The sequence below is a fragment of the Bactrocera tryoni genome, chromosome 2, assembly GCF_016617805.1.
Source record: "Bactrocera tryoni isolate S06 chromosome 2, CSIRO_BtryS06_freeze2, whole genome shotgun sequence".
NCBI classification, from domain to species: Eukaryota; Metazoa; Arthropoda; class Insecta; order Diptera; family Tephritidae; genus Bactrocera; species Bactrocera tryoni.
Window position 1 is genome coordinate 62,513,202 of NC_052500.1, and position 26,649 is coordinate 62,539,850.

Genomic DNA, 26,649 nt, shown 5'->3' on the forward strand with positions numbered 1-26,649 from the left:
AAAATATTTGTTGGGATTACGTAGATCTCGATTAAAGGTCGAAGACCATATTTTTTAGTTTTTAGGAAAATTATGGGTCATACAAGGTCTGCCGCAAAAGAAACAAAACTGTTAAACAAAAAATTAATATTTTTCAAAAGTTATATTTTTTATTCAAAGTAGTTTCCTTGTGCTTCGATTAAGCGTTTAGTCCGGTCAATTAGCATTTCAAATGAGTGTTTAAGGTAATTTTTCGGAAAGCTCTCGAGAATATCGGTCGTCGCCTTTTGGATAGCTGAAATGTCCTGAAACCAGTGTCCTTTCATGGGCAAATGAAGTTTTCCAAATAGGTAAAAATCACAGAGTGCCAGATCAGGTGAGTGGGGTGAGTGATTAATTGTTAATATGGAGTTTTTTGTCAAAAAATCAGTGACAAGCGTCGACCGATAACACGGCGCATTATCGTGCAACAGGCGCCAGAACCCTGCCTCACAATATTGTGGTCGAGCACGATGAATGCGTGACAAAAGACGCTTCATAACACCAAGGTAAAACACAGCATTAATCGTTTGGCCAGGTGGGACGAACTCTCGGTGTACAATACCCTCGGAATCGTAAAAACAAATCAGCATTGTCTTTATTTTTGACTTCTGAAGACGACTTTTTTTCGGTGATGGCTCGTCTGGATGCTTCCATTCGGCACTTTGAAGTTTGGTTTCGGGATCATATTGAAAGCACCACATTTCATCACCAGTCACAATCGAATATTTGTAGTTTATGTCCTTTTTCGACTCCTTAATCAAATCCTTACAATGTTGGGTTCGTAGCAATTTTTGCTCTTCAGTCAATTTCTGCGGAACATACTTGGAGCACACATTCCGTAGACCCAATTTATCTATCAAAATGCGATGAATGGAGTCTTTGGTGATATTTAACTACATTTCCATGTAACACAAAGAAAATTTCGGCTCATTCTTAATAAATTCCTGCACTTTTTCAATATTGTTTTGGTTAATCACTGATTTTGGCCGGCCCGACTTCTGATCGTCACAGAGGTCCCCACGACCTTCTTGGAATCTCTTAAAGCACTCATGCACATTACTACGGGATAGGCACTGATCACCATAGACTTTTTTCATCATTTGAAATGCTCCAGTAAACGTTTTCCCAAGTTTAAAACAAAATTTAATATTTGCTCTTTGTTCAAAATGCATTCTACGACCGATGACCAAAAGCTGCTGTCACTTTTTGATCGATAACATCGATTGTAGTTATCCAATTGTCTTAAAATTTTTACGAAATGTCAACAAGAGATTAAACTTTTTATTTCTGTTTCTTTTGCGACAGACCTTGTATATCAAAAGATAAGAGGAGCTGAGTACTAATGGTGTAGTTTTTCAATTAACCCATAGAATAAGTTGGCCGATGGGTTATGATGTGGGCGTTATGCGTTAACGATGGTCTTTAACTATAACTTTAACTATTGTTTCATGGTTTCTATATTCCGAAAAGTTGTTGTCCTTGTGTGCTCTTTTAGTATATGTCATTCATTTGAAGAGCAAACAACAGTAATTTTTTGCAGTCAAAGTTTATGTCTGAAGCAGCGTTTTCATGACTTTTGTATTTTTTCTCTACATAATGTGAAACTGAGCGAACGTGCCAAAAATGGTTTGCATGATTTGAAATTGATAGTTTTGGCTTGAAAGACGAAGAACGCTATTAGCAACCAAAGTTTGAAACTGAGGAACTGTAAGTTTTATTCGATAAAGTCGCCGAACACTGGATAAGCTCGCAGAATCTTCGCAAATCACTCAAGCAGATATTTCAAATCGTTTAGAAACCCCGAAATAGCCGAATACATTAAAAAAAACGGAACAGGCTGTCATGTGAACAGAACCTATTAGTATCGGATAGTAATAAGTGATTAAAAATGGATCTATTATGATAACCCTTATTAGAAAAAAATTGTATGTGAAACCTTGACAACCAACCAAAGCAACTGCAAAGCCGAATATCCATGACGCAAAGGCAATACTCTGTATTTTGGTGAAATTAATAATGGTGGGTGTCACTAACAACAACTTATCAAAAACCCCCGAAGTTTGAGACTACATACGAGGCAATAGTCAGGACAGTGCTCTACCTCAGTTGCAAGACCGGTTCAAACTATTTGGAAGACAACGGGTTGAAAGTTTTGCCTTGCCCGTCTTATATCCCAGAGCTTGTCACTTCTGACTACCATTTGTTCTGGCCGATGTAGAACCTCTTTATTGGAATTTGATATACACCAAGGTATTAGAAAATGGCTTAATTTCTTCTCGACTGCTTAATTGGCAGATCTTTTGAGACGGAATCCACCAATTGTCAGAAAACTCAATTGTCAGAAAATTCATTGTCAGAACGCTCAAATTTTGAAAAAAAAATGCACGAACGCTATGCATCCAATATTTGTTGAAGTTAAGTTAAAGGAATTGTTTCTGAGTCTGGCGATTACTTTTCACTACAACTAAAAAGATCTTAATCTAAATGATAATGAAGGATTTCTTAGAAGATTTGTCCTCATTTTAGTAGGCTTTTGACCTTGATGCAAATATCTCATCCTCTCGTAATAAACCTTTAATTAATATGAGACTGCATTTTCGACACTGAGCTTTGTAATATGCTTTATGCTGGGTTCTACTTATACTCTGCAGACGAGGGAATTTTTAAGAACAATTTTATTGTTGCTTTGCGCGAGATCAATTTCGAAGTTTTTTCGAATTAGTATCTTCTTTGCGATGGTTAGAGACTATGATTGTTTTTGTGCTGGCCACTAAATCCGTACTTTATGGTCTATGTATTAGTCTCTCTTCATAATGATCTTAGCAGTAGGCTAAGACACATAGTGTTTGGTTGAGATTTAACCAAAGTAAAAAGTTTGCGATGAGAAAATATATTGCGACAAGCAAAGGGTAGTCGTTAAGAAACCTGCTATAATCCTCCGATCCTTTGTAGGGCATTTCACTAACAAAAATTATAATAATGGAGACGTAAGGACTAGTACAAAATCCACGCTGTTTCGGTGAAGTTGTATCAAAGTGAAGCGTTTGAGTTGCGAAAATATGTTGAGTGAAGCAGTGGTTAGTGTATCTATGTGCCCTCATATAATACAGTTCCATTGTTATTTACTTCACGGTCAAAAATTATGGTGAATTATACAAGCTTGGTGGCAGAACATACGAACTTTATCTAAAAATTCTAGTATTTTGATTTCTATAATGACTTTTCAGACAAAGGTCTCTGGACAAAGCTTATTACTATTCCTTAGAAAGTACGTCGATGGTATTATTTTGGGTAATATAAGCAAATAACTATCTTTGGGCAATTTTTTCGTATGATATTTGAAATAAAAAAGTATTAATATTTCAACAATGTTGGGAAAACTTGTGAAACAAATTAAATTTCTATTGAAAGCGAGTTGGTGATGAGTAGACTTGTTTGAAATTAGCAAAAATCTCTTGAAATAAAGACTTGATGAGTGGTTTATGAAAATATATCACCGAAATTATCAAAACTCTCGCAATAATAGGCTATTCAAAATATGGTATTTGTACGACTAAGTGATAGTATTTGATATTCATGCTTCCTATGGTTCTTAGGTCAGGAATTGGACAAGTGATTCGCACTGCTGTAGCGGTGTTCTTCAATTTCACATATGTATGGTTGTAAGAGAGTACAGTGGTGCTCAGTTTGCAAATTCCAAGCGACCGTGGTCTGTGTGTGAGTATTTAGTGTGCGTGTATTGGTTATGCATTTCAAATATTTTTTTTCGTACTCCATTTTACTAGCAGCGCTTGCATAACACAAATTTCAAATACAAAAATCTTCAACTCGCACAAAAAGTTTGCTGACATACATGTGTACGTATTTGTGAGCGTGTGTGTATTCGTGTATGTGTGTGAGTGTGCGAGTGTTGTGTGTGAAAACAAATTAAATACACACACACATAAAAACAACGAACGTAAGTTATTATAAATGTTGCTAGAATAAAATAAACGAGCACATACCAAATTCATATGTGCTTTTTTATCATCAAACTACAGCAAATTGAATTTCACACTATTTTTTAATAACTGTTTTTTTTATTACGTTTTTTTTTTTGATAAACTAACCGACTTGCTAGTACCAAAAATGCTTTTCATTCGTAATTTGAAAAAAAGTTTCTGTTTTTTTTTCGTTTTACTAACAAATTGTTTTCAACAAATGCATTTGACGCATGAAACTAAACATACATTTAAAACGGACAGCAAAAAACAAAATCACTTGTGAAATAGAGAAATCAAAACACGCTTATGGAGCATTTTAAGTAGACTAGCGGTGGAAAATAAATTGTATGTAGAGTTAATAGATGCAGAGGATAGTGTGTGACTTTACGTATGCACGTCTAATTACCTAAGAATATGGGAGACAAAATTTTATGCTTGTATGTAAATACTTATTTTTAATGCCATAAATGATGAAATTGTTAGCCTTATTTGTTTAATTCAAATACGCAATAGTTTTAGAAATATTGTTTTTATAGAAATAACGTGTATTCATAAGAGATATTATGTTTATAGCATAGTTTTGGGAGTGAAGAGAAAAAGTTTGGCGTTTAAAAGTTTTTACCATACATATATTTTTGAAACTTTAGCATATTATTAGGCGCAGCATATGAAAAGGAGGTATTTCTGTACAAAATGTTTTGTTCGGTTAAAAGTAGCATACTTTTTGGCGGCTCTAGGTTTTTCTGAACCGTAAATATTTTTTTTGAAACTACATTATAAATAGTAAAGGAAAGGTTTGATGGAGGGTATTAAATACAAATATATACTTTGTATAGTATATTATTAGGCGCATTATTTGAAGAGAAGCCATTTTTGTATAAAATCTTTTGTTCTGTTAAAACTAGCATACATTTTGGAGACTATAGTACTTCGTATATCGTAGTTTTTTGTTTGAAACAAATAATGCGGTAAATTTTGAATATAAATTTTAATTTTTAAAAGTATACTATTAAGCGGATATACATATGTTGCTCTACGAGAGATCAGTTTTCAGTTTTTCTTAAATTTTTATTCTATTGTTAACCATCCTAGGCTATTATTGTTGTTCTTTTGTTGAGAGTATCTCTTAAAAATCTCAAATACAATAAAGAAACCCAATTCTGGCTTGAAAAATTATTGCATACATTTTGGCGAGAATACAAGTTGTACGTTTTATCTGTCGTAAACTGATCTTTTGCGAAAACTCGTCTTTATAAATTTCTGATTTTCACTCGGCACAATATTGCTATAAATCTCTGACTGAGCGTTATATACAGTATGAAGTCAACTTTTCAAAATTTTTATCTTTATATTGGACATATGGGCGCTAAGGGTAGTATTAACCCGACATGCGACTCGTGTCGAGGATCAGATCGGCTGGAGGTCCTTAAATCAGGGGCCATGCTCGAGCAGACATAATTCCCTTACTTAGACTAGAGTTTGGATCTTCGGTAATAACATGAAAGGAACTAGTTGTTCATAAAAGAGGGCAGCGTTTGCAAGAGCTCGAAAACAGCTGACGCAAAAAATAGGAGAAAAGTTTCGTCTAGCTGTAAGGCTAGCAATAGCAAGGCCATTGAAACTCAGACTAGCTCCAGAAAGTCAACAATACCAGCGACAGCTGAAACCACACCTTGTACGCCAAGCATTGCTGCTAAGCCATAGATGTCAGAAGTGTTACTGCTAGTAGTGATTCAATCTGGGAATAGTCTTTTTTAAGGACGACGACTCAGCGTAGTTAGTGTATGCGAATAAGCCATCTGCCAACCAATGAGGGGCTTACAAAGCAGTTCCATGAATTAAATGATGAGACCGCGTTCAGCTGAATAGGTTAAGCTGTCAGCCAAAAGACCGAAAACGCTTTCAAAATCGTAAGCAAATTCTGGGAGGGGACTGATCAATTTGGAGGGGAAAAACAAATGTAAATAGCTATTATTCAAGGGAATAGAAGTAGCAACATTGAGCAGATATTGCTCTCCTTTGAGATACTTTAACTTTGCAAATTATTCGGAGTGCTATAGATTAGTGAAAGCAAACTTGAAAGGAGCAGCAATTAATCATCAGCTTAGAGTGAATTTACGTTTCAAATTAAGCTATAATGTAAAAAATAGTCCGAAATCTGGAAAATATTTTTTGGATAGCTTAAATATAACTATTTCTTATAAGAAATTCCGCCTAAAAGTGTGCTGGATATTTAAAAACTGCATTTTATCGGTGTAGCGGCATTTTCAAGTGGTGCTAAAACTGTTCATTACTATATGTTGCCTATTTTCTGCAGTTGTGGGTTCAAAGCTAATTGTTTTTATAATAAAAGTTGCCCAAAAGTATGCTGTTAAATGTTTAAAAACTGTTTTATTTTATCGGTGCAGTGGCTTTTTCAAGTGGTATAAGAAATATTTAATATTATTTGTTGTAAATTTTCGGAGTTGTATGTAAAAATAAAAAAAAAATTGATTTTTAAACAAGGGCCGCCTGAAAGTATGCTTTTTACTGCAACATTTTGAAGTAAAGTACGAACTTTTTAATAGTATTTGATGCATATTTTTTGGATCTGTATAAAAATATTAAAATTAATTGCTTTTGAAACAAATGCTGCCTAAAAGTATGCTTCATATTACAGCATTTTGAAGTAAAGTACGAACTATTTAATAGTATTTGATGCATATTTTTTGGATCTGTATAAAAATTTTAAAAATTAATTGCTTTTGAAACAAATGCCGCCTGAAAGTATGTTTTATATTTTCGAGACAGTTATCTTTCAACATTTTTTATTTTGCAAAATAAGAAACATTTATTAATTTTTTTCATATTCCTTCGATCTGTAAAACAATATTAAAAAATAATATCTGCCTGAAAGTATTATTTAAATTAAAATAGTTTTCTTTTCAACAGTGCAGCAATATTTTGAAGTGAAAAAGGAACTTTTAAATATTATTTCTTGCACATTTCTTGAAATTGTGCAAAAATATAAAAAATTAATTGCTTTTAAAACAAATGCCGCCTAAAAGTATGCTCTTTTATACTAATAATTTTAAAATTGTTTGTTTTCAAATATTTGAATACAAAATTTTTACGCGTTTTCTGCAATTTCTTTCCAACACTGCCCAAAAGTATGCTAGCTCATTTTAAATGTACGCAAAACTAACTAAAAGTATGCCTACTATATACTGTAGTAGCTTCAAATACATTACTGAACAATTTACTCTTCTTCTTCTTTACTAAATACACACATAAATTTAATAATAATAAGCATATAAATATTTATAAGGCATAATGTTGTTGTAAATTGACATTGGAACAAAACAATTGCCACTTACCGAATCCAGTGTCGTGTCAATGTTGCCATTGGGTCGATCGGCCAATGTGGTCTCCTTCAAATTGATCTTGACATGATTGGCAGCCGATGTGGTGGCGCCGCCGCGTTGCGGTTTCGTTGCATCGAGCAGTACCTTGAGCGAGGCGATCGCATGCAGTTGGGTCGCCTTCTCGTCCACCTTGCCTGGAACATCATCTTTGTCATTGTCATTGTGTGCATTTGATTTGGTTTAGAGTTTATTTATTTTTTTTTTATTGATTTATTTATCGATTAATTGTTGTGTGCAATTTTTTTTTGGATTTGCAAATTAATTTTTGTGATTTTGATTTGTGTTTGTTATTTTATTATAATTGATTTTTTTTTTGGCAATTTAATTCGTGTTGCAAAAATAAGTTGCAAAATTTTATTTTGAGGAAATTCAATAAAAAAATTTGAAGTATCAAATATTTTTTTTTTTGGTTTGGAATTGCAATTGCGTGATTGGCATATGAGCATATTAGCATTGGCATTAGCATATTAATTTAGCGCATTGCATTGAATTTGGTTTTCAGATGCAAAATTGTTTTGTTTTTGTACGAAAATTTACGTTTATGATGCGTTTCGATACGATGCATTTTTTTGTATGCGATTTTGCAATAGACGTTTGTTTGGTGGTTGTTTGTGTATACGATTTTTTTTTTTTGAGTTTGAAAATTTTTCAAATATTTTTTTGTAATTTTGCAAATTTTGATTTCGTTATTTTTTCGTTTGATTAACGATTCGATTCGATTGCGTACGATTTATTTTGTGTAAACGCAAAAATCCAAGTTGAAATTAATTTAAAAAAGAAGAAAAAAAGAAAAAAATTTATCGATTAAAAATCGAAAATCGAATTGAATGCAATTTAATTGATTATTTTTTTACAAATTTACAATATTGTTGTTGTTTTTATTTATTACAATATTTTTTTGTTTTAACAATTTATCATACAATTGAATTTAGTGAATATATATAAATATAACGTACAATAGTTTCACTATTTAAACAATTACTCAATCGATTAATCATTGAATTAATTAACGTGAAAATAATTTTGAAACAGAAAAAGTTGGTTTGATAGACTTTCATTGTTTCAAACAATTAATTCATTCAATAATTTTGTGTTTGTTTACTAATCAGTTGGAGGAGAGAGATAGCGTTAGACAGAGAGAGAGTTATGTATATAGTTTGTGAGAGAGACAGATAGAGAGTGTGAAAGAGCGAGAGAGAGAGTAACAGTTACTAACACAGGCAGCTAGCAGGAGACTTATATTACATAAAACTTGTTCTAAATTTAATTTACATTATTATTATTGTTGCTAAATGAAACAAACTGACTAATTAACAGTAACAACTGGTATGCTAGCAAGCAAGAGTGATTGAGAGAGAGTGAATATCTAAGTTATGACTAAAGAAAACTAATAAGAATTTGCTGAGCTAGACTATTAGATTTGCGGAGCGCTAAAGGAAAAACGTTGAGAGAGTGTGAGTGTGTTGTAAAGTACGCTATAACGCTAAAAGGTTGAGAGAAGAGTATGTAGACGGCGTGTGGAACACTCTTGGAAAGTTTTCTACAGCTAATTTATATTTCAGATATATTTAAATATTCTATAAAAAATTCAAGGCAACTAGTTCGGAGAAAGCAAGCATAATATAACAATCTAAAGGCAGAGAGAGAGAGAGAGAGAGAGAGAGAAAGCGTAGGAGTCTAGCTCATTGATGGATAATTGAAGTGTGCGCTAAACACAAATATAGGCTGAAGTTGGCATCTGCCAGTGGATAATGTATGATAAGAGAAAGAGAGTGAGAGAGAGCACGGTCTGCCAATTACAGTAATGCCAATTATGTAAGATCTTATTAAATTTTAAAAGCTTTGTAGTAACGAATAATGCATTTAGGTCTTTAAAAGATTTTTTGTCCAAAAAAAATTTAGAAATTTATAATAAAAATCAAAAATGTTATATTTAAGGAAAAATTTTGGATTTTTAAAATTCGTTTTAAAAAATTTTCAATCACTTAAATAAAATAATAATTTCAAAGATTTTTTGTCAAAAAAAAATTTAGAAATTTAAAAAAAAATCAAAAATGTTATATTTAAGGAAAAATTTTTGATTTTTAAAATTTATTTAAAAAAATTTTCAATCACTTAAATAAAATAAATTCTTTTTTTTCAAATTTTTTTGAATTTAAATTTTCTTTAAAATTCAAATATTTTTTTAATTTAAATTTTTCAAGAAAAAAAATCGAAATTTAAATTTAAAGAATTTATTATTATTATATTTTTAAATTCTTAATACTTTTGTCGAAAGTTGGAACAAATTAAAAAAAAAAATCTTAAATACAAAAAAGTAAAAATTAGAAAAAAAAATTCAAGAATTTAAAAAAAGTATTGAGTTTTTCAAACTTTCAAAATTTTTTAAATTTAAATTTTTTTAATTTTAAAATCTTAAAATGTTTTTTATATTTTCGAATTTCAAAAGTAAAAATATATGTATATTGAATTTAAAAAATATGGAAATTTGAAAAGAAAATAATATTTAAAGAACTTGCTATCTTTTAATTTTTTATTGAAATTCTTAAAATTTCTGCTAAAAGTTGGTTTGAAATAATTTTAATTCCTTTAATATTTTTTCTAATATTAATTTTTTTAATTTTTTCCAATATTTATATTTTGAAGTTCTTCGAAATGTGTTGAGATTGCGTTTTAATTTTTAATTTTCTTATAATATTTACTTTTTGAAATCCTAAAATTTTTCCTTATTTCAATTTTTTTTTCTTTTTTTTTAATATTAAATTTTTAAAATTTCTAAAGTTTTTGATTAAATTTAAATTTTTTTCATCTTTTTTCGAATTTTCTTTTTATTTATTGGAAATATTTAAAAAATGTAATCTTTTTTTTTACAATTTTCAATTTTAAAATTTTCTTTTTTTGTTGACTTTTCTTAATGTTAAATTTTAGAAAGTTTAAAATTTTGGTTCGAATTTTGATTTAATTGTTTTTCATGAAATTCTAATTTTTTTAATGCGCACAAAAAGTGGTTGGGTAAGGAAGTTGCTAGTAAAACTTGCATAGCTTTTCTAAAGAGCTTTTTGCTAACACTTAAGGAACTACAACTAATTTCACTAGAAAAAAATTATTTCACTACTTTTGTTTTTGTTTTTTCTTTGTCTTTATTTTCATATTTACCACGCCACGGCCAAACTTTAGATTTTCGCTTTTCATTATTCATGTTCTGTATAAATGTATAACTATGTTTTTATGTACTTATGTGTGGTGGTAAGCGTTTGCCTGCGTGTGCGTCTCTGGTGTGCGTGCGCGCATGAGAGTGAGTGTGTTGTTTTCCTCAGTGTTGGTTAGTCTACTTTTCAGCGTAACTTTCACTGATTTTGTGTTTTGCTGCAGGATTATGAGTGTTGGAGTGAGGAAGCTTTTTTTATCGGTAGGGATTTGGGAGTGGAGCTTTTTGTTGTATTATGTGTTAGTTTTTTTTTCAATTTTAATTAACTTTAATAGTTTGTGTTTAGTTTTGTATGAATATGAAAAGTTAATGATTTCGCATTTTTTTGTGGAAAAATGTTTTATTTTGCCTACTTGTGCTTTCAAAGCTTTTTCTTAATATTTATTCTTGCGAAAGCTGGGGACATACTACGGGAAATGTAGCGTTTAGAGATTGTTATACTACGTTTGGTAAATATTTACTAAATTTTTTTGGCGGTGAAAAAATATAACTGTATAAAATATTGCTCTTTCAAACACTTGTTGCCTTAAAAGCTGCAAAAAAATAAAAATAAAATACCTATATGCATATATTAGTAAGCAGTTTCAATTACATTTGTGTGTGAAAGCTCTTTATTTGCAAGCCATTTGTGTTAGTACCTACGGTAAGTCCTTACTTGCAAGCTTAGGCCTGCGCGTGAAAGCAGTGTAAAAGCTTTGTTGAGCTTTTTAATAATTTCATTACTAAATCGCTTGTTGATGGTGACATTAGTTTTGTGTGGGCAAGGGTTGTACTAAATAAATTGGTTGGTTGAGTTAAACTACTTAGTTTGCTATATTTCGTAAATAAATTAGGTGTTTCTAAATTTTCTATGAAAGCTTTGTTTGAAATTATTGTCTACTTTTAGGAATATATTAATATCTAAGACTATATGAGTAAGTACATATATACAAATGTATTTTATTTTATAAAAGATGGGATTATATTTTCAAAGGCTGAAAAAGTGTTTGCATACTGAGATATATTTATGATACTCTGCTTCGTGTCCACTCATAAATTTAGGCAATAGTTTTGTTTGATGTTTCTAATACGTTGTAATTATCAGAGCTTTGAGCTCATGTTTGTCTAACAGAGAGAGATTTAATATTTCGGAAATGACATTTGGGGTACACATGACTAAACTTTTCACAAGATCTCCCATTTTGATAAAGACCTGATTGAAAAGAAGGGCAGCTAATAAAATGGGAGCTCTCAGTTAACTTTTAGCTAATTAATTAGCTTTTTTCAATATTTCACTTGGTTAGCTTTCGAGAAGTTTAAATTGAGCTTTTAATTTTTACCTGTAAAATTAATTAATTAATTACCATAGTCATGAGCTGTCTTGGTATGATTAGCGGACAATATTTTGTGGCCTTAATAATGACTCATTTTCAAAATGCACCCTCCAAGTTTTTGGTGAAAATGTGGCAAATATGGGACTTAATGCAGGGATTAATGCAGGGATTTGAGTAAGTACCAGGTCAAAAAGCAGTCTTATCTAGTTTTTCCTTATTTGAAATACTCTCCGAATTTAGTTAATAAGGGAAATTAGTTTATACATCCTTAAATAGTTAGAGCTTGAGATCTGCAGAAAGCAAACAAATGGAATTTCCAATTGTTTAATGTTTTGACTTTGCACAAAAGCTTCGAAAATCTCATGCTAAAAGTCCATTGAAAGTCCAAAGTATAAATTTTGTAAGGTTTGAATTTCCACAAAAGCTAATCAATATCAAGGAAAATATGAGAGATATTAAAGTGGCTTAAAAAGCTCAATGGTTTCTAGAAAAACTGGTAGCCGTTATATATGTACATTAATACTGACGGTTCATAGTTAGCTATTTGGAAATTTCTAGATCTTGGGTAGCTGATTTAAAAAGCTTTTAGCTTGTTTAAACGTAATTAAACAAATAGAAGCTTTAAGTTTGCAAGCTTCATTAAAAGTACTATAATGTAATAAGTAAAAAAATTATCTTTATATGAAATGAAAATAAGAAATTTTCTAAATTTGAACAATACTTTACTATATGTAAATATACAATTAAAGCTAACTACCAGAACAATAACAAAAAGCACATAAAGTTATAAGAAACGCAATACATATATATTATATCTATATAAAGTGTTGATTATGGTAAATATTTTTAATTGTACACATATTATCGAAAGCTTTTCATACCATAAGCAATCGTCAAAAAATCAGCTTAAAATAAAAACAAAAATAGATTTCAGAGCTTATTAAAGCTTATAAAATTGTGAATAAATTTCGGCTTTAACAATAATATTTTATATTGCTGGATTTGTGCAGTGAAAGCTTACTAAAAGATGAAATTGATAGTTTTTGTACGGTAAAAGCTTTAATGTTGGATGTAAAAAAGCCTATGCAATAGTGAAAGCTTTTTATACTACAAATGCGCTTTTAATCACAATAAATGTTATAAAAATAGCTTTGAGAGTTTTTAAACTGCAAATAAATTTCTTTTTCAATATTAGAATTTTTATATTGTTCGAGTTGTACAGTGAAAGCTTATAAAAAGACGAATTTTCGATGCAGTAAAAGTTTTGACATATGATATTTGCAAAAGCTTAAGCAAGTATTCCTGAAAGATTTTCACATATTTTCGTATATTGAAATATAATAAAATTGAGCTTTCAGAGCTTTGAAAGCTCTATTTGTATACTGCAAACAATTTTTTATTTTAAGATTAATCTTTTTTTAATTGCTCGGAGTTGTTAACTAAAGTCAAAACTGAAAGACTTTGTGAAATGAAAGCTTTTAAGCTTTTCGAAGAAAACATTTTAAGCCTTTTGCTATTTATATGATATTTACAAAAGCTTAAGCAAGTATTCCTGAAAGATTTTCATATATTTTCGTATATTGAAATATAATAAAGTTGAGCTTTCAGAGCTTTGAAAGCTCTATTTGTATACTGCAAACAATTTTTAATTTTAAGATTAATATTTTTTATTGCTCGAGTTGTTAACTAATGCCAAATCTGAAAGACTTTGTGAAATGAAAGCTTTTAAGCTTTTCGAAGAACAAGCATTGATGTTAAATTGTAATGTAACTACATATTAACAAGGATTTTTTATGAACTCCAGCATATAGCCACAAATAAATTGAAATAAGATGGAAAAGCTTTTAGAAAGCTACGAAAAGATTATAAAGCTTGGACTGAAAAATAGAATTTGAAAAAAAGTCTATGCTTTTCATCTCATTTTCTAAGTTGACATTGTATATACTGGTAAGCATAAAAATGCTCGATTTTATCTAGCTTACAATGGTGAAGGTTAAAAATATTTCTAAATTGTTTAAAATATGTTTGTTAACCGAAAAATAAACTTCCTATAAATAATATTGCAGGATTTCTTTAAACTTTCGTATTCCAAATATAAAGTCAAATACTTGAAAAATCATTTAGCGGTAATGGAAGAGTTTAGTTGAGTTTAAAGAAAGCTTATAGCTCAAAATATATAAATGTCTGCACCTTCAAAGAGAAGTCTTCTGGAAAGAACAATTAAATATAGCTTTTACTAGAAACAAAGTCTTTCATAAGCAAGTTTTTTAAATTGAAGATACTAGAAAAATGCCTAAAATTCTAAGAAGATTTTTCGTTAAATATTTCGCCTTTAAATCAATTCCACAAACTTAGAAAATCTACTCTTGACCTTCGAATATTTAACATTTTGAGGTAACAGTACACATATGTGTATATATTGTATAACATACAATTCTTAAACCGAAAAAACTCTCACAACAAATAGCATATAGTATACTTCACAGCCAAATTACACCCAAACCTTCATTTGGTGTTCCACAAATTAGTTGAATAAATAAATCTCTGCGTAAATAATTTGGCAAAACAAACTGTTAGTGCCAAATCTCCACAAAAATAAAAAAATTGGCAGAAAATTTTGGAAACTTTATCCGCTATTAATTTTTTTCTTATATTTTGGTAATTTTTAAATTACTCTTTTGACTTTACAAAGCCGATGGCGACATACATAAATTTCCGAGTAATTTATTACATTTGGCGTCCTGCCATGAAGTGACAGCGGTAGCGCTATTGTCTGCTAAGCTAACAGCGGGCTGAGTTGTGAGTTGTAATGGTTTACGCCAGCTGTGACGCCCTTAAATGTGAGACTCTGACATACACAAAGAAAAATACAATACAATTAGAAAATGGTTTAACTGTTTAGCTTTTTGTTGGGTGGACAGTAAAAGATGGTGGCTCAAGGCGTTGCCCTGCTGCACCACTGGCTATTTGTTTGCTTTGCCCTTAAAGGTCAGTTTTGTGGTGTTCAAGTGAATTTCGTAAATATTCATAAATCTCTGTAGAGGCTACAGACCGCAAATTTATCTAATGGCAAATATTTTGTGATTGTTTGTGTGTATGTGTGTGTGAGTGCTTAACATACCGTATAGGTAAAAGTTAAAGAAACAGTCATCTGGTGTCCCGACGGTATGATACATTGGAGGAGGTATTGATAGTGAGGCCGTAGAATCTGCTAAAATTTGCGTTAAGCGCTGGCATCCTAAAGAATGACTACTTCTCTTAGACCTACCAACTGAACTCCATCTGGTATCGCAAAGAAACAAAACTGGTCTACGTGTGGCTTATTGGTCATAAGATGCTTGACAAAGTAGCTGAGGATCCTAGATTCATCAAACGTATAATTACTGTTGACGAGACATGGGTTTATGAATATGACATCGAAACTGTCGAGCAATCCGGCAAATGAGACTCGAAAAATGAGCCAAAACCGAAAAAAATGTTTGCCAAAAGTACTGAAGTTCTTTCCTACCGAGACTTGTAACAAGTGTACGGAAAACTAGATTAACCATTGGCATGCTTCAAGGACTTTAAAAGGGCCTATTTTGATGGAGATAATCAAAGTTTTTATTAGAATATGTCAAATTGCAGTTTTTTAGTTCGATTAGAATTTGATCCGATGGTACATGGATTGAGATTGATCTAAGCTTCATAAATAATGACATAACTTCTACTATAACTTAGGGTTTTGCGACAAGGGATCCTCACTTGACTTAAATCTGATGAAAATTCTCTGAGGAGAGAAAACAAAAATCGAATATTTGTTGACCAAGTTAAAAACAGTAAAATATACAATTTAAAGAAATCTAATAATTGTTATCGATCGGCCCTCGTTGGATTGCCGTCCGAGCTTTTCAAATTTGGATAAGAGGAATGCATCAGCATCTGTGTAGAATATGGTCGGACGAAAGCATGTCCGATAATTAGAATTTAAGTGACCCCACAATCTACGCCATATAACGTTCTGTCGAGCGTACTGTCTGAAAGATTAAAGCCCACCGTCAACTAACTGATTAGAGCTTATAAGTGTGGCTTCAGGCCTGCAAAATCAACAACTGACCAGATATTCACCATGTGCCAAAACTTGGAAAAGACCCGTCAAAAGAGTATCGGCACACACCACCTTTTCGTCGATTTCAAAGTAGCTTTTGACACCACGAAAAAGAGCTGTCTTTATACCGCTATGTTTGACCTTGGTAGCTCCACAAATCTAATACGGCTGTGCAAACTGACGTTGAGCAATACCAATAGCTGCGTCAGGACCGGGTAGGACCTTTCCGAGCCGTTCGTTACCAAACGAGGTTTCAGACAAGGGGACTCCCTATCGTGAGACTTCTTCAATCTATTCTTAAAGAAAATAATTCGAGCTACAGATCTGAATAGAGAAGGTACAATCTTCTATAAGAGTGTGCAGTTGTTGGTGTACGTCGATGATATTGATATCATTGGTCTCAACAACTGCGTCGTTAGTTCGAATTTCTCCAGACTGGATAAGAAAGCGAAGCCTATGGGTCTCGTTACAAACGAGGAGAAGAAATATCATCTGTCATCAAACAAACAGTCAACGCTTTTGCGACTAGGCTCCCACGTCACTGTTGACAATTTCGAAGTCGTTAATAATTTTGCCCATCTTGGAACCAGGATTTACATCAACAACAATGTCAGCCACGAAATCAAGAGTAACTCTTGCCAACAGGTTCTACAAGTATTTCGGACTGAGTATGCAATTGAGAAGTAAAGTCCTCTCTCGACGAACAAAGACCAAGCTCTACAAGTCACTCATCATTTCAGTAGGGTGCAAAGGCGTGAACGATGACAACATCTGATAAGTCAGCTTTACGAGCTTTCGAGAGAAAGATTCTGCGGAAGATGTATGGCCCTTTGCGCTTTGACAACGGCGAATACGTCGATGGAATATATAAGCGGTACGAGATATGCGACGACATTGGCATAGTTCAGCGAATTAAAAGGCAGCAGCTACGCTGGTTTAGTCATGTCGTCCGAATGGATGAAAACATTCCACATCTGAGAGTATTCGACACAGTACCCGCGATGAAAGCAGAGGAAGAGAAAGGTCTCCTCTCCGTTGGAAAGACTAGATGGGAAAAGACCTGGCTACACGTGGAATCTCCAATTGGTGCCAAACAGCGAAAAGGAAGAATGACTGGCGCGCTGTTGTAAACTATGTTATAACCGCGTAAGTAAAGTAGAAGAAGAAGTCATAGAACTAGCCAAAATTTTCATTTTTTATAAAATAGCGGTTTCCAAAAAAACGACTGTCACTTTAGAGTGACTTAAAAAATCGAAAGTAGTGTGAAAAGTTATTCCTTCCATCATTATCAGACAAATGCATACATCTAAGAAGATCCTGTGAAAATTTCAATTCGATCGGGGTAGCGTGTCGGAGAAAGTTTCATCATAAAATTATGAATATATAGTAAATATATTGTCATAGAACGGCGAATATTCCTAATGGCCACTTCTTCAACAAGAACCATGCATATTTATGTCTAAATATAAATGTTCCCTTTTCTTTATCTTTATGCTAATGTGCTGGCGCGCTCATAATTTATCTACATCTTTTGGCATATTAAATTCTTGTTGGTAAATTATATGTATGCATAGACTCTACTAACTTTGGACGCGCTGGAATTTTGGCAGCATTTCAATTGTGGCACCCGAATTACTGGTGCATAACGCCCGCTGACGCCACTTTTCGACCTTAAGCTTTTACTGGTGTGAAAAAGAAAAGCACCAGCGAACTTATATTTATATACAGCCGAATGCAATGCTTGCTGTGATAATTGAATTTGCAAAATGCCATAGATGAGCGGAAAATATGCGCCATTACCGGGTGTGACGGTGAGGGGAAAAATAAAAATATTTTCTTAAATATATATATTAAATAGAAGCTCAAAAAAAAACGGAGGACTCAGAGCAAAAGGAGGAGTCGCACAAATGACTAAACTGCATGCTATGAAGGAGTGCACAAGGTGCCTTTCTATGTGTGTGCTGGTGTGCCTGGGTCCGACTGCGGCAGTACTCAGCATCAATATGTGTTTAAGTGTGTGTGTTTGGCTGTTTTGGTTGCCATTGGCATGAGCACGTCATTTGCGAATTTAGCGTGCACTAACTCACACATAAATACATATACACACAGATATATATATATATATACACACACACATATACATACATATATTATATTTCTTCACACATACACAAATTGACAGTTGAATGCCATTGCCAATGGCGCTGTCAGTTATTTTATCAATGACTGCTGTCGTCGTCATCACTGGAATTTGTAATCGACATTATACCGCCACGGCGACAACGTCGTTTTGTCGACAGCGCATAATAACTGTGAGATTTAGTGTACCAGTTTTGTTTTTGCTGCGCTTAGTCTCTTCAGCTGCAGTTTTGAATGAATCGTCCATTTCGCTGCTGCTCTTCAGCGCACTATTAATTTTCACTATTTTTCGCTGCTTTTCACAATGCTTTTCAGCTCATATTTAGTTTACTGGCGAGTACGAATATACAAAAGTATATTTCTATGTACTTGTAAGCATACATTTGTGCACTAGTGTTGTTGTAACAAATGATTGTTGTCAATTTGAAGCACACTTGAATAATGACAACCGAAAAATGCCAACACGCTTGTGTTTATATATCACTGTCATGTATCTATAAATGAGTATTTGTAGTAAGTAGCTCTATTGCTGAATTGTGCTACCACTTTTGTATAAAAAAATAAAAACTACTAACTATATATAGACAAAAACAAAACGTTAACTTAGGCTGCGCTTAACCTATATTAGCTTTCACAGGTGCATTGCTTATAACATATAAAAGTCTTTGTCTTGATTTTTTCAGTAAATACAGATGTCAGTTATATGCTATAGTAGTCGAATCCAAAAAAATTCTTCGGATATTATAGCGTTATCTTAGACAATAATCTATGTCGAAACTCGTGAAGATAGCTTGTCAAATAAAAAAGTTTTCTCTTGGAAGGATTTTTCAAAATTCGATTTATTTTCGGAGATACAATCGATTTTGTGACGTGGCGTCCGTGTTCACTAGAATTGTCTCCTAAACTTTAAACGCGTTTTTCTCAAAACTACTTTTTTTGAGGTGATTGACATGATATCTCAAGTTCTACTGAACCGATTTCTTTGAAATTTGGTATATATCTTCTTTATACAATGCTCTATCGTGTCTGTCTTGGATTTTCAAAAATTTTGATTTTAAGTATTTTTAAAAAATTCGAAAAGTTCGAAAAAATCGGTTCAAAAAAATTTTTTTTTTCAAGTCGACGCCATTTTTTTTTTTTTTTTGAAAATGGTCAACCCGATAACGACATCCTTACTAATGAAGAATCTTCTTGTTTTTTGTTTTTTAGATCTCTCCAAGGGTTGAAATCACGTCAACCAGGACACACCGTCCCGTATCTCGACTAATTTTGGTTTTTTTTGTTGCAATTTTTTTTTATATTATTAAAATGTCAATAAAAAACATATATAAAATGGATAGTAAAGATGTTTTTCAGTTTTTTTCATCTTAGTTTAAAAAAAGCCTAAAATTCATGCGTCTAGACCGAATATCACCTTAAGGAGAAGGGACGTGTGCAAAATTTTTGTATCGATATTTCAAAAACTGAGGAAGTAGTTCGCGTATATAAAGACATACATGGCTATCGAGCAAACTCAGCTTGTCTCGTTTATCATCTGTACGGTATAGGTACTAGGTACCTTATATGTAGTGTCGTCGACAGCACTGTCTATTGGAAAATCCAGTCGAGTTCGCAAAAATGTGTAACAAAAATTAACTGTTATTCTATTATTCTTAACTGTTTATGTTTGGAATGTGAGAACAATCATCTGTAGGCCAGTCGATGGAAGTCGGTAACGATGGAAATTGGCTTATAATGTCAGCGTCAAGCTGCTATGAAAATCAAACTATTCAGTTCCTGGACGCCATTTTCAAGCGTCACGTCAACCAGAGAATCGGAATCTAAGCAATTTTTTATGTACTATACATATATATACCCCAGAAAACTTATACATTGGTCGATAAATTCATCATTTGGTTTGTTAGAAAAATGTACTCTGGGTTTCATTAAGGTACCTCACATACAGCCAGCAATCAAATGGAGCAAAGTCAGCCAGATGTTCGAAAATTCTGTTACTAGTTATATAGGGGATAGGCCCTTTTTCGCAGAAAAATACACTGTTATGAGTAAAATACGTTCTCTCATTTTCATTGTGATAACTCCTTATTGGCCGATATGTGCGGTATAAAGTCACCCATTAAGCATTATTTGGCTTCAATATGAATATAGAGTTTCGTTAGTTTCTTACAGCTAATTGTTCTTTGTAATAGTTTTTCATCAGTTGAAGTGAAAACCTGTTAAATGGAGAGCAATAATTTTTATTACTATTCGAAAAATTTGGAAGTGATTTGAAACCAATCGGCTTACCGTGAACAGAATTTAGTATTGCCTTTTTTCTACTACTGTGCACAAGAAATAGTAAGACTAATAATGAAAGATCACAAGGGCCTAAGAAAAGTGAAAGCACGATTGGTTCCAAAATCACTAAATTTGTTTAAAAAACAGCGGCTTCTTAACGTCTGTGATACAATACTTTCCGGCTACCATGATGTCATTAAACATATTATTACTAGTGATGAGTCTTAGATCTATGTTTACGACCAGTAGCCGACGATGAATCGGCCGAATATCGTGCCGAAGCCGAAAAACCACGCCAAAGCTGCTTAAAAATCAAGGTTATGTTGACAGTTTTCTTCGATTACCGAGGTGTGGTCCGCTACAAGTTCCTTCCGACCAGCCAAACTGTCAACAAGAAATACTATTTGAGTATTATGCGTCGTGTGCGAGCTATTCGTAAAAGATGCTGGAATTATGGGCCGACAACTCTTTGGTTTTTTCACCACGATAATGCACTGAAGTCCTCTCTCGCCGAATAAAAGCCATACTCTATAAGTCGCTCATAATGCCCGTCTTGCTATATGGTGCAGAGGCTTGGGCGATGACAGCAACCGATGAGTCGACGTTACGAGTTTTCGAGAGAAAAGTTCTGCGAAAGATTTATGGTCCTTTGCGCGTTGGCCAGGGCGAATATCGCATTCGATGGAACGATGAGCTGTACGAGGTATACGACGACATTGACATAGTTCAGGGAATTAAAAGACAGCGGCTACGCTGGCTAGGTCATGTTGTCCGGATGGACGAAAACACTCCAGTTCTGAAAGTATTCGACGCAGTACCCGCCGGGGGAAGCAGAGGAAGAGGAAGACCTCGACTCCGTCGGAAGGACCAAGTGGAGAAGGACCTGGCTTCGCTTGGAATATCCAATTGGCACCACGTAGCGAAAAGAAGAAACGACTGGCGCGCTGTTGCTAACTCGGCTATAATCGCGTAAGCGGTGTCTACGCCAATTAAGAAGAAGAAGAATGCACTGTCGCATACTGCATTGATTCTTCGTGAGTTTTTCAACAAATTTACAACCAATATGCCACCGTTTTCGCCTGATTTAGTCCCTGTGACTTCTGCCTATTCAGCAAACTCAAACGAACGCTCCGGGGAAACCGTTTTGATTAAATTGAAGACATTAAACGTTAAGCACTACGCACATTGAAGGCAGTGCCAGAAATTGACTTTAACAACTGTTCCTAGGATTGGAAAAATCGTTGGCACAAGTGTATTAGGGCCAAGGAGGATTACTTTGAGCGGACAGCAAAGATTTTTGAGAATATATTAAGACTTTTAAAATTATGAACATCGTGTTTCCACCTTTTTACCCATAGTAGTATGGGCTGATTACTATGAAACCACAAACAACTTCGAAATTAAAAATAGATATATATATACATAATATTTGAGGCTTTTCAATCTTCACAACTTTATGCTTCTGCTTAACTAAAGTTCCATCGCTCCCTTATATTCTTGTCATTCTCACTATTTCTTAAAAATTTTTTCCACTTCATTTCATTTGTTTAATAGAACACACTCCTTCCCACGACACTTTTCGGCCGGCTTTTGTTTTTAACGATATTATTTTATGCCTACGGCTTGGATTTGCGGCCATTATCAACTTCCTTTTGCGACGCCCATTTATGTAGCGCTACAAAGCCGCCCACTGTACGCTCGCTCTGGAGTAGTTAATGTGTTTAAAAGTACCATAAAATCCAGCCGTCTCATTTGGCCAGCCTTTTAAGCAATTTCACATAATGATAGCCGACCGAAGGCCACTACGGCGTCAGTTGCCCCCGTTTGTGCTTGCGTTTTTTCCACTTTGCTTTATGTTCTACTTGCTTTCGGTTTCTTTTGCTTTGTTTTGCGTACGCACGCCAACATTTCTCGGCAAAGAACGCAATGCTGCGTTGAAAGAAACGCAAATCTGCGCTTTGATTACTCGCATTGATGGCGAACTTGAAGCGCGCCTTCCACGCGTTGCGGGTAATTTAGGTTTCATGGCATGTTTGTGTGTGTGTGTGCACCACGTAAAACTTGCATAATGACAACGTCTGCGTCAGCTTAGGCTGCCTTAATAATGACGCAATCAATGTCAAAACGCTTTTAATATGTCAATGACATAAACAAATTTTGACAATTTCTTATTTGTTTGTATTGCAATTCCGTTGTTTATTATTTTTGCCCCAAAGCTTTTCGTATGTCATCGTCAGCTTTAGGCTGCTTAAGCAAGTTTGAGTAATGAGCTTCGCGCAACGAAATGTATGTCACATTTATTTGCTTTTATTCAATAAGAAAACGCTTTTTTGGCGGATACGGTGGGTGCCCTATAGGAAACTGGCATGATTTTGAACTGGTGTGTTGTTCAGCGGCATTTCTAGTAATTTTATATATTTTTAGCTTCGTAAATGATTTGGAAACCGGAGTGAGAAGAATCGGTATTTATAAAGCGAGGTGCATGGATCCAGATCTAGAACGCAATTGGAACTTGTTTTTTTAAGCAATTTACATTCTAGCTCTGGAGCTATGATCTTCACTCGATAAGCTCTGGCCAACAACCATTACTTGTACAGCTGTGAGGTCTTTCTGCCTTAGCATGCAATGTATAAGGTTATTTGAAATACTTAGCAATGGTTAATTTTTTTAGGATACCAGACCACTATTTCAACCTGAGGTCTTTGATATTGCCAAAGCCGCGATGCAGGCCTCTAATGTTACCAGAAGCAAGCAACTTCACTACTATTGGGTGCCAGGCCACAAAGACATCGAGCGCAATGAAATAGTGGACGAGAGCCAAGAATGGTGTACGGCTAACACCCGAAATTGAATGAACATTGAGAAACCCATGCATTATCAATACGACGATTTGAACAGCAGCGTGGTAAAGAAAATCAAAAGCCATTGGAACAAGCTTCCTGGGCGCAAAAGTCATGTGCAAAACGGTAGACCGGAAGTACACAAAATTCCTACTGGCACTCGATAGAAGAGACTGTAGGAACATGATCGGAATACTAACTTGTCACTGCCTGGTTGCGACACACACCCACGGAAAGGGGCTAACAGATCGATAAGACTGCAGGAAAAGTTTAGGGCAAGGCTACAGAGAAATAAAGGAGCATCTCTTGGGCACTTGTCCCATGTTGCCAAAACTACGCTATAAGTATTTGGGTCCTCACGGTATGACATACTGGTAGAGGTACCGATAGTGAGGCCACAGAGCCTTTTGAAGTTCATGTCAAGCGCAGGCATCCTTAAGGACGACTACCCCTTACGATCCTAGTAGCTGAACTCCATATGGTATCGCAAAGATCTAAAACTGGTCTATGCGTGGCTCATTGGCCTAACAGACCAACTTTATGAATATGTGATGGTTATTTTTGAGAAACGAAAATTAGTAGGCGAAATTTTTGTTTGAATGAAAAATCGAAAATTCCTTCTTTAAATGTATGAGAACCTAAAAAAAGAAAATTAGCGACACCTTAGAGTTAAGCTACAGCGCCTGGCTTGAGGGAGGATTTTTTGTTTGTCAATCACTAACATTTGAGGGGGTAAGAGTTGAAAAAAAATTCAAAAAAATTTTTTGAAGCACCCTAATCCTCATACTTCAATGGTCAAAACCATTGTTCGAACTTCGAAATCATCGCTGTTGTGAGCATCTTTTCCTGCAGGGTATATATGCTTGAGTTTAACAGTTAAATTTATTATATGCGTGTGTGGGAGTGAGTATGTGTCCTAGCTGCATATGTATATGTGTTTGCCTGTGTACATATGTATATGTATGCGTTGACTATTACTAGTTCTATGTCCCAATTCCTTGCACTCTCTTACTTGACTGCCTTTGCTTTCACAAAACATTTCTTCAACTCGCAAATTCGCTTCCTCCACTTCACTACCATTTCTATAGCCCTTATTTACTACCATCTTTAGTGCTTGTGTGCCTGCGTCTAATGACTCAATTGATTTTGTCGTTTTCACGCATTGCTCAGCAAGGCGACGCCTAAAGAATATATATGCACACATACTCACATACACACACATGCATATTTTTGTATGTGGTTTATGCGCTAATGTGCTTTAGTTTGCTCGCATGCATGTTCTTGACTTTCTGCTGATTATGTAATCTTTATAATGATTTGTTTGCCTTCGATGGTATATACGAGTATATGTATGTACATATGTATGTATATGTGAGTGTGTAATTGGGTAGTTAGGCAGCAATATCATTGTTAATGGCTCTTCCATTGACGTTAGCAATAATATTGCAATAAAGCTTAAATATTTATTAATATTATTTGACATTTGTAGTAATATGTTATTATGTAATAATCGCTAGCGAAGAGTAGTCATGTAGAATACACTTGAAATCGTTGGTAATACTTGTGTTATTAGTCAATACTTATATATAGTATATCAACAAAAAGGCTAAAGCTTTTATGTATGAGCTTATTAAGCTATTATTCATATATATGAAAAACACAATAGCAATTTTTCGCTTGAAAATGTTAATAATGAATTAAGAAGATCGGTTTGGCATAGAAATATTTGATTAATTTTTCATAATACTCATTCATTTCTACTCAGCTATGAGATTCTGAGCATCTTTAATTGCTTATTACTCGTATTAACTTTGAGCTTTTGGGATTGCGAATGTGTAAAATAATAATTAAACCGTTAAACGGCTCGAGTTTGATATAAGATGGGAAATTCATACTACAGCTCAATGATTTTATGACATATTGTTATGAAAGATATTTACTACAGAGCTTAAAAGCTTCGCGGCAATAACTTTTCCATCAATTTATCGGTATTAATCTTTGACGCTACCATACCATTCCTTTGCCCTTTGAAACTAAGATAAATATATTTACGAAGAATAGGTATACTGCCGAGCTTAGTACTTTGGGACAAGTGAAACTATTGTATTAAAATAATTTTTCGCACATCTACTTTAGTTATAATAAATTCTGTCTCTAACTTAACTAGCATAAGCTGTGGAAAGCACCAATTATTTGTGATGTTTTCAACCCTCAAACTTTTTTGCTGAACTCTCAATATAAAAATGTCTTTCGAAAGTCCAAATGTGTCTTAAAGGTTAATATAGAACCGTAAAAAGTACCAAATATTTGCTCAAAAAGAGATCTACATTAAAATTGGCATGACTATAAATATATTCTGGAATTCAATATCATTAGCGAAATGCTTGGAGACTGCCGATGGTTGAATTTTCAGAAAACTGAACTGTAGCTCTGAGGACACATTACACTGTATTTTGTGAAAAATCTTTGCAATATGAAAGGCGGTGAAAGCTTAAAAGACGCTGCATGACATAATGTAAAGGCTGTCGGAGACCCAAATTGCTGATCGAAGTTAGACTAAAATCAAGAATAAAGTCTCCTCAAAAAACTCCGGTCATTTGAACTAAAGGACGGACGCCAAGTAGAGGTACTCTTTTCAATAGCCTGTTTTTGAGAGATCACGCGTGAGTCGTCTAAAACTGGCATGCCATTTTTGTTTTCAGTATTGTTTGACATTTCATCATGGAAAGACTTACGCCTGATCAACGTTTACAAATCGTTCAACTTTATTTTGAAGATTTACGTTCTGTAAAGAATGGTTTTCGCGTGCTTCGCTCAACTTATGGTAAACATAATCGGTCTTTTCTTCGCAATACCATCCCCCATCTTGAGACCAAGCATTCATTATGGGATAATGTTCGACCGATTTGGCCAAACACGCAGTGAAGGAAATATAGCAGCCGTAGCTGAGAGTGTACACGAAGACCTTCCCAAGTGACATCGCTTTGTCCTATGGGCTCTTGAAAAGTTTCAAAAAGATCCGATGTTTTCGAGCCAAATTTCGTTTAGCGATGAGGCCCATTTTTGGCTCAATGGGTATGTAAAAAAGCAAAATTACCGCAATATTCAAGAGCTGCCATTTTATCTAGAAAAACCAAGGATTTGGTGTGGTTTGTGTGTCGATGGAATCATCGCTTCATATTTCTTCAAAAATAATGCCGATGAGAACGTTATCGTTAATGGCGACCATTATTGCGCCATGATAACTCACTATGTGATGCCTAAAACTAAGTTTGTGATCTCAACGACATTTGGCTTCAAGATCATGTTATATCAGACCGTTAGATTCTTTCCTGTGGCGATATGTAAAGTTTAAAGCATATGCAGACAATCCCGTT

At 33.8% G+C, this 26,649-nt stretch overlaps 1 protein-coding gene across 1 annotated transcript in view; it reads right to left on the bottom strand.

Annotated features, from left to right (window-relative positions):
• LOC120769007 (sodium/potassium/calcium exchanger Nckx30C) overlaps positions 1–26,649 on the bottom strand; it is a 126,644-nt gene that overhangs the window by 58,480 nt on the left and 41,515 nt on the right. The window contains exon 2 of the mRNA XM_040095847.1: positions 7,361–7,542. Within this exon, the coding sequence (XP_039951781.1) occupies positions 7,361–7,542 (182 nt within the window). The remainder of the gene's footprint in view (positions 1–7,360; positions 7,543–26,649) is intronic.